General features: G+C 40.3%; 1 protein-coding gene across 1 annotated transcript in view; it reads left to right on the top strand.

Annotated features, from left to right (window-relative positions):
• Positions 1-9280, top strand: part of TBC1D27 (TBC1 domain family, member 27) — a 20678-nt gene extending 11398 nt beyond the window's left edge. The window contains 2 exon segments of the mRNA XM_011957976.1: positions 8366-8557; positions 9076-9280. Of these exon segments, the coding sequence (XP_011813366.1) occupies positions 8366-8557; positions 9076-9280 (397 nt within the window).
• Positions 9281-9835: the final 555 nt, after the last annotated feature.

Genomic DNA, 9835 nt, shown 5'->3' with positions numbered 1-9835 from the left:
GGCTGAGGGGCCTGAGGGGCTGAGGCGGCTGTGAGGGCCTGAGGCGGCTGAGGGGCTGAGGGACTGAGGGTCTGAGGGACTGAGGAGGCTGAGGGGCTGAGACGCTGAGGGGCTGAGGGGCTGAGGCGCCGAGGGGCTGAGGGGCTGAGGGGCGGGCAGCCTGGCGGGTCCCCGAAGCAGGGTCCACCGGACGTCACGTAGCGGAATCCCCCGGGCTGCTTTCTCTCCGGCTGCTCAGCCACTTAATCTTACCGTGAACCTCGTGGGCTCCTGCTCGGCGTCCTTTCTTACTCTGTCTCTGTTTTTGCATTCTATTGACAAGTCTTTAGTTTAGGATATTTTACTGATATAACTGAGGATGAACTGTGTTTTGCAGCATTTTATTTTATTACACGTTTTCTCCTAGATTTTGGTATCATTTTTATGCTGACTTGATTAAACATTTTGGAAACTTTCCTGGAACTGATAAAATAGCTTTTATATGATCTTTTTCTTGAGGTCATAAAATAATTTACTTTGAAATGTCTCCGTCTAACAACTTTTGTGCTTTTGTTGTTTTGTGCAGAGGTGGGAAGACTCCTTCGCATTTTTGGTATAACTTCTGTGTTAATGATTTTGTTGTTTGCTTCCCACACTTAGTGATCCGTGTTTTCCAACTTAGAGTTAACATGTATCATTTTGTGATTTAAACAAATGTCTCGTATATCTCTTTGCACGTCTTTTTGAGTTTGTCATATTTGGAATTGCCTTCATATTTTTCAATCATTAAAGTAGGAATTTGTTAAATATTCCAAAAAGACCGAAGTTTTACTTCATCTCCTAGGCATTCATTTTTCAGTGTGTTATTCACTGATTTCTCCATGTTCATTAATATTGGGAATAATTTATATAAATTGATTATTGCTGCGTTACAAGCTTACGGAGCAACATTCTTTGTCTTCTGTATTTTAATGATTTTTTAAAATATATTTTAGTCACTTATACTGTATTTAGGTTTATTTTCCTGATTCTAGACCCTCTATTAACTAGAATGCTGATAATTTTCCCTAAGCTTCCATTGTTTATAATTTATTCATTTATTTATGACAGATGAGCATAAAACTCATCTTAGGTTTGGAATATCTGCTATGGGGAGTTATGTTAGGGTTTTTATTTTGTTTTACATTTTAATTAGGGAAGACAAATCATCTTGTTTTTCACTTTGGAAATGGTGTATGGAGGGAGGGGAGATGAGAGTTAAGAAAAATACTTGTAGCTGTTCACATAAGAGATCATGATATCTAAAGCGATCTTCCTAAAGAGTGAGGTTGACTAGTTCCTTGCTTAAAACCTTGCTGACATTCCCTCTAATGACAGTTTAAGATTCAAACTCCTGAATGTGATTGACAAAACCTTCCATGATCTGGTTCCCACCTGCTTCTCCACTTCTACCTCCTTTAGAACAAATCCTCAAACAACCAACCTTCACCCCCGAGGCTCAAACCAGAATGACTTATATTCTCCCTCCAGCTGCTCCTGTCTGAGCTTTTCTCATTGGCTGGAATGCAGTTCTTCTTTTGTCCACTTGGCAAATGCCTATTCATCTTTCAACACAGATCAGCCTCTCTAGGAACTTTCCAGACCCATCCCTGACCTCTGCCATCTGTGCAGCCCATCAAGCCCCCTACCCCTCTGTAGAGGGAATCATTTCTTCTGTATTCCCAGTGCACCTGTGGTGTAGTTTCCACCTGGGGTTCTAAAATGCAAACTCCAGTGTGACACTATCTATGTGTTGTTCCTAATGTAGACTTTTGGCCTTGCACAGTGCCTGGCCCATAGTAGGTTGTATCATTTGAGTAAAATGTGATGATGGGAATTGATGAGAAAATGTAGAGAAAAGGAAAGTTTCGAGAGAAATGGAATGGGTGGAATCAATAGGTCTTGCTGATTGATTGGGTGCAGAGGCTTAGGGAGCTGAGGGACACTCTGAGGTGAGCTCAAGACCTTAGGAGGAGGAGTTTTGATAGAGGGAAAGATGAAGGTCACTTTAAACTTGCTTCTTTTTAAAATTTTTACTTTTTCTTAAAGTAAGATTTACATACAATGAAACGCATAGATCTTAATTACACAGTTGGACTAATAATACATGCTGAATTGAAGATGACTATAAGACATTCAGGTGAAGGTATTGCAAAGATGGCCAGCAGTGTGTATCAAAGCACAGAGTCTGGTGCTAGAGACTGAGCTCTGGGGTCCTTACGGGAAGTGGTACTGGGTGCAGATGAGTACCCCCCTGGGGTGAGAAGCCAGGGCCAGTCAGCCATTGTGAATTGGAGTCACCTTGAGATAGTGGGATATCTGGAGTCTCTCACTAATAACTAGGATGTTTTCATCTTCCTTTGGCTGTTTTCTGCTTTTGTTTTGGCTGGGCTTCCCTTTTGTTTATGGGCTGTGAAAGGATTAGAAAGTATACCGGAGAATAGAAGGGACATGGAATGGGATGGCCACAGTTAATTGGGAACATGTATAGAGGACCACTCTTTGATCTATCTGACCACGCTTATGAAAACAGTGTTTCTTTATCCATTCACAGGGAGTCAGTCCATCACTTCCTGAGTGGGCGATGGGGCTCCTATCCCTGGTGACCACCACATACAACAGATGAGGAAAGAATTCTAAAATAAATATAAATGGACTCGTAGTTTAATAAGAAACCAAAAGTGCATTAACCATGCTATTTCTTAGCATCCTGAAGCAGCAGAGTCATGAACTCATTGGGAAAATCAATGTTCTCAGTTAGAGGTTAGCATTCATTTCTCCCTAAAGCATACTGTATTTAATTAAATGTACAGAAAAATTCCAGCCAGAGGAGTTACAGTGATGAAACGATCCCTGTTTGGAAGTCTAGACATCTTTGGTTCTTTGTCCAATTCTCTCTGCTGTGTCACCAAAGGCAAGTGATCTCCCTGAGCCTCAGTTCCTTCTTTGGTAACCTGCAGGAGATGTCAATGCCAACCCTGAATCCTGTATTTACTCAATTTCTCAACAAATATTCTTGGCTGGGAGTGGTGGCCAATGCCTGTAATCTCAGCACTTTGGGAGTCTGGGGCAGGTGGGTCACTTGAGGCCAGGAGTTTGAGACCGGCCTGGGAAACATGGTGAAACCCCATCTCTACAAAAAAAAAATCAGCCAAGCATAGTGGTGCATGCCAGTGGTCCCAGCTACTCGAGAGGCTGAAGTGGGAGGATCACTTGAGCCCAAGAAGTTGAGGCTGCAGTGAGCCATGATTGCATTAATGCACTCCAGCCTTGGTGACAGAGTGATACCCTATCTCAAAACACAAACAAACCCAAATATTCTTCACCTTCTACTCTGTTCTGGGCACTGAGCTGGTTAAAAATCCCTACTTCACGCCGGTGGCTCACGCCTATAATCCATGCACTTTGGGAGGCCAAGTGGGTGGATCACGAGGTCAGGAGTTCAAGACCACCCTGGCCAAGATGGTAAAACCCTCATCTCTACTAAAAATACAAAAAATTAGCTGGGTGTGGTGGCAGGCACCTGTAATTCTAGCTACTCGGGAGGCTGAGGCAAGATAATCGCTTGAACTCGCAGGGCAGAGGTTGCAGTGAGCCAGGATCATGCCACTGCACTCCAGCCTGGGTGACAGAGTGAGACTCTGTCTCAAAAAACAAAACAAAACAAAGCAAAACACAACAAAATTCATTACCCAATATTCCATAAAGCAAAAGTCAGAAAGTTTTATACTAGTTGTTATCATGAGGACAGTTTCTATGATTACAGTCTAATTAGAATAGAAATGAATAACAAAGAGATAAAAATGTATGTGAGGCAATTCAAAAACACAAAAGATTGAAAACAAGGAAATATAAATTGCAGTATTCATAAACAGAAAACAATATGGTTGTCTACAAAGAAAGCCCAAGAGAATATACAGAAATTATTGAAATTAATGGGAATTTAGTAAGGCTGCTGAATCTTAGAATAACTGGATTCCTGTGAAGAATGTGTTACCATAAGAAAATGCTATAAAAACCACTTGCAAAGGCAATAAAGGGTATAGTGCAAAATATATATATATATATGAAACAAAAACATGCATGACTTCTGTAGAAAAGGCATTATAAAACTTTATTAGAATTTAAGACCTAAATGCATGGAGATAGGATACCACTGCTGTGCATAGGCAAACTAAGTATCTCTCCAAAAAATGGTTTCATTGATTTAATCTAATTCCAAGATTATGCAGAACATTTGTTTATGTATTTATTTTTTATTTAAATTTGTATAGACAGACAATGAAGCACATGTAGCTAAGAGAATTCTGAAGATGGAAACAGGGTGGGGAGATCAGTCCTACAGACGTGGAGATGTATCATGCTGCATCCTCATTGCTGCTGCTTGGGTTTGCCAAAGGGCCGAGCACATGGAACAAAGATGCTCAAAGCCTAGAAGCTGCCAATGTTCGTAATTCTGGATGATGAGGATGAAGTTGTTTCCAGTCCCTTTTCCCCAATTATTAAACACGAAGCTTGACCCAGTATTTTTCCCCCTAGCTTTCCCAACAACCCAAAGTAGTCAAAGCTCTGTTTTACCTAAGAAAAAAAAAAACCCACTGGAACACAACAGTAATAGTAATTTCTCGAGCATTAGGAACTGTAAAAGATGGATTTGAAAACTCTTAATGTTTAAAACTGCTGGGAAAAAATTACCACGCCTATAGATACTATGTTTACAAATTTTGGAAAACAGAGAAGAAAAAACTGAGATATAACTATAAAGTAGGCAGCTTTGAACAAGTCTGGTGACCATACAATTAGTAATACCCTGCATAAAGCATGGGCAAAGTTGGGGATGACCTATACTAATAATAAATTTTTAAATAAGAATTGTTAGAAATGCTTACACATCTCACACCTGTAATCCTAGCACTTTGGGAGGCCAAGGTGGGCGGATCACGAGGTCAGGAGATTGAGACAAGCCTGGCTAATGCAGCGAAACCCTGTCTCTACTAAAAATACAAAACATTAGGTGGGCATGGTGGCATGCACCTGTGGTCCCAGCTACTCAGGAGGCTGAGGCAGGAGAATTGCTTGAACTCGGGAGGCCGAGGTTACAGTGAGCCGAGATCACACCACTCCACTCTAGCCTGGACAACAGATCAATACTCCTTCTCAAAAAGAAAATAAAAATAAAAATAAAAATAAATGCCTACACATTCAGCAAGGTGCATCGCAAACAATAAAATGAAGAACACTCTATTATTATAATGTCTGCCTTAATAAATACAACATGCATCATTATTTTACTTAGGTATTTTCAGGAGTCTGTATGCATTGACAATGTTAAAAACAGAATTAACGTTTAGTTTTTCCTACATTAAAAAATGTAGTTTCCTTAAGATATAAAGATCCACAAGGAATAACTAATACACTTACATTTTTACTCTAGGATGTTTTTTCAAAACAGCAATTATATGAATTAAAACACTGATATATGTGTGTATATATATATATACATATATATAACATCATATATGTAATATATGATGTTACAGATAGGTTGATACTTAACACTAGAGATTAATTCGGTGTATTATTCTCACATTTATAATAAAACAAATGTCCAGGTTCACTCCCCCTATAATCTGGTGGTTCCTTCTACCTTGTTGGCCACTGGTTCCACAACACAGCTGGATAGTACTATGTTGGCAATAATCTACGGGCTTTCCTTAGGGGGAATCACAGGGGCTTACCTAAATAAAGCCATGACATTTTATTTGGTCTGATTTTGGTAGCAACCTGATTCAATAAAACAATTTCTTAACTTTTAGGATACTCATTGTATATTTCTTCCTGTCTTGCCAAATGTGCTGCTGGTCACTTTATTCAAATTTTTAGACAGGATAAAAACTTAACAATGCTAACTTTTCTATCTCAAATGAGTGTTCTGATACCTAAATAGAATTGGAATGGCTACTAAGTCCTTCATATTTTTTGGTACAAAGCTATTAGTTTGGGTCACATTAAATTGCTGACTTGTTGACCTGCAAAAATGATAGTTTCAGATGCTTCAACCTGTGTATCTTGGAGTGAGTGGTGGCTTTGTGATTGTTAGGAATTAAAACTTACTAAGTTCTACACAGATAAAGGGGATCAGAAAGGTAAACTAGATGAGTGATTATTCATCCATAAATCAGAAATACACATGTAATTGAAGTATTACAACAAAAAATATGAACATCTTATTAAGAACTGTAGAAAAATCGCCTTACTGTGTCCAGAGGGGAGGTTGTTGGTCCAGCCAGCTCACCTGCCAGGTCTCTGGCTCCTATGCTAGTCCTTTATGTGTTGGAACCACAGATACTAGTGTTTCCCCAAGTATTTACTTACATGATGACATTATTGTTGTCATTATTATTATTTGTAATATCCAGCAGATTTCCTGGGGGCACGAATGATACTTATGTCCACATGCCCAACACACAGGCCTGGCAAATACAAGATGTGCAGTAAGTGTCGATGCACAGGTGACGGTCATTGGCCAAGCACTTTCCCATGCATTATCCTACACAATAACTTTGAGTGCGTTGTATTATACCTTCATCTCGCTCTTGAATCAGTAATTTTTTTTGTTTTTAAATTCATAACATCATAAATGCCTAATAATCACGATAGGAATCTCTTAAGACTTTAGCAATAAAGTTTTGATCATTGAAATCCTAAATCTTCTCAGTCAGGTGTTTTTATGGTGAAGGCAGATTGCTATTCCTTGCATGGTAACTGCATTTAAGTTTTATGCAGTGGCTACACTGGAAAGAACAGTGATCTGCCTAATTGCATGGAGAATGTAATCTCACGCCTGCACCCATGACCACTTCCTTTTCTGTGGTCAGGTTCATGAACAGTGAACATTGGTCCTCAGATGACCTCATTAAATACATTACTGTGTTTGTAAGTGTTCACATGAACAGCTTGATTTCCCTGCTATTATGGATGAAAAAAAAAAGTCAAATTCTGTAAAATATCTGAGGAGATTTATTCGGAGTCAAATATGAGTGACCAATGGTCCGTGACACAACCCTCAGGAGATCCTGAGAGCATGTGCCCAAGGTTGTTGGGGCACAGTCTATTTTATACATTTTAGGGAGACACGAGACTTGGTCAGATACATGTGAGATGCACATTGGTTCAGTCTGGAAAGGCAGCAAGAAGCGGGGAAGGGAGGCTTCCAGATTATGGGTAGATGGAACAATTTTCTGATTGCCAGTTGGTTGAAAGAGTTAAGTTATTAACTGGACGACTTGGAATCGGTAGAAAGGAATGTCTGGGTTATGATGAAAAGGGGTTGTGGAGACCAAAGTTTATCATGCAGATGAAGCCTCCAGGTAGCAGGCTTCACAGAGAAGAGATTGCAAATGTTTCTCATCAGACTCAGTTTGTTCCATCGGTAATTCCGAAAGGGAGGAGGGTGTAATGAGGCACCTCCTGCCCCCGCATCACGGCCTGAACCAGTCCCTCAGGTTAGCCTTGGAATGCCCTTGCCCAGAGGAGGGGTCCATTCAGATGGCCGGTGGGCTTAGAATTGTATTTTTGATTTACATTATGTATTTACAAATGTAACTTAATACCTCTTGAACTGCAATGAAAGGTTATTATTTACTGTATGTTGTTCAGAATAACATCAAGGTAGTTGTATTTGCTTCCTAAGGCCAGTGACACAGAAGTTCTTTCCCATAAGGAGCTCTTGCCGGTCACTCGGGTTGTGAGGACGGACACACACCAGCCATGCTCTGAAGCGGCTTACATACTGGGGCCTCTGCTCTGCCAAAGGGACAGTAAGTAGTGGCAAGAGGAACTGTCTTGGCCCACTAATAATACATGTCCATGTTTTATGGGAAATTTAGCTGCATGGGTTAAAAACAACATTGGCTGCCCTGGCAATCTATATTTCATTAGGAATAATTAACTTGAAAAAGCAATGTATCTTGTAATTGGGAAAAAAGTGATAAAAATTATATTACCTTTGGGTTATGTCTCTGATACAGTGTTTAAATAAGACTACAGCTGTAAAGACTAATGGAATCATCTGAAATAATATATCACTTGTTAGCAAGGGTTTTATCTACACCTATTTTACCAAAAGCTAAGGTTGCTAAAATTGGTCAGCAAATGAGAAAACGTGAGGACACAGCCATCAGGCCTGTTGGCTCATTAGCACCTCTGGCAACTCTGCATGTTCACAGGGAAACCTCCATGACTTCAGCTCCCCCAAAACAGGCAAAATGAAACACATGTATTCTAGCTTTGATCTCGTCTCTCATGAATATGCTCTATCCAGGGCTTCTCTGTCATCACTCCCCAGACACTGGAAGAAAGAGCCACAGCCATGCCAGGAGTGGAGCCAGGGTGTGCAGGACACGGCAGCAGCAGCCACATATGATGGGCTGTCTACACACAAGGCGGGTGTGCCCATGGAGCAGGTCTCAGAGAAGCTGTGGGAGATCACAGACTACAGAGATCATTCTGGCATTTGGCACTCTAAGGAAAGTATAAGGTAATTCTGCCTGATTATTTAAAATAGAATTGTTTCTGTTCCAAACCTATTTACTTTAGGAGGAGATAGGATTCCATTCTTGAGACGCCTGCGGCTGCTTCTGTTGGATCTGGTGGCAGTCCTTTCTGCATTTCTCAGAGGATCATCAGTGCAACACCTTGAGGAAAGTATTAACGTAGAAATTACACGGTTCTACTGGAGATTCACCTTTATCCAAATAGAAGATGAAGCATTTTGGGGGCAATAATAGGATGTTAGTTGTTAATTCTGGGTCCTGGGAATATGAGGGAGTTTAGTTATCTATATTTTATATTCCTCTCTAAAAGTGTTTAAAATTCAAAAAGTTTCAAAAAACATCAAAAATGCCATGATTATTTTCCTTTGAGATATTTAAGGATTAGAGACACTTTAAAAATATACATAAAGCAAGAGTCTTGCACACAGATATTCCTAACATAGCAAAACTGTGTCATTCCAGAGATTCTGGCATGTTGAATGGGCACCGTGGTGATCTACAGTCTTCAAGAACAGTACACTTACACCTTCAGTAAGAACTCCAGCTTCCCTGCAGCTTTATTTCCTGAAGAAGTCATGCTGACCAGAGAGGCGGCCACACTGAGCTTCCAAACCACCGTCCCCCGGCTTACAGCTCTACAAGAGTTCCTTACGCGAGGAATACCTTCCAGTTGTTCTCACCTTAAATGGCGAGTGTCCTCAGCGTAACAAGAGTGAGGCCAAATATTATGACCATAACAAGGTGGGGACTTTCAGTGTTCAAACCACAAACAAGAAACTCGACAGCATTTCCTGCAACTGTCATTTTATTATTATTGGTTTATTTTTCATTACAGCCCTAAATATTTATCAAAAAAGTTCAATTTTGGTGATTAAAATTAAGATACCTTTCTTCCATAAGATTTTGATCATTTTTATGTATTTGATGTGAAACTGTGCTTCTTGTTCTCTGGAGGCCTTTCCTTCTCTATATGAGTAAATTTTTAATCAATTTACTTTGAAGTAAGAGCTATTATCTTATCTATGGAAATTATTTCCTCCTCCTAAACAAAGTAGCACTTAACCCATATAAAAGCTGGTATCAATATGCATAGATACCCGCAGCTGCTCTTCATTCATCGGTAGCTGGGAAGTCGCTCGTGTCATCCCTGCATGAAACAGAGAAGTGGAGCGGGAGTTACCCAGCCTGTGCCCCACCAGGGCTTTTTCAGGCGTAGACATTGGAGAGCAAAACCAGCCTTTAACCTTGCCTCGTGGCACACG

This window comes from Colobus angolensis, unplaced genomic scaffold, assembly GCF_000951035.1.
Source record: "Colobus angolensis palliatus isolate OR3802 unplaced genomic scaffold, Cang.pa_1.0 Scaffold452, whole genome shotgun sequence".
Classification (NCBI taxonomy): domain Eukaryota; kingdom Metazoa; phylum Chordata; class Mammalia; order Primates; family Cercopithecidae; genus Colobus; species Colobus angolensis.
Note: the sequence above shows the minus strand (reverse complement) of the source record. Positions and strands in the feature narration are given on the sequence as shown.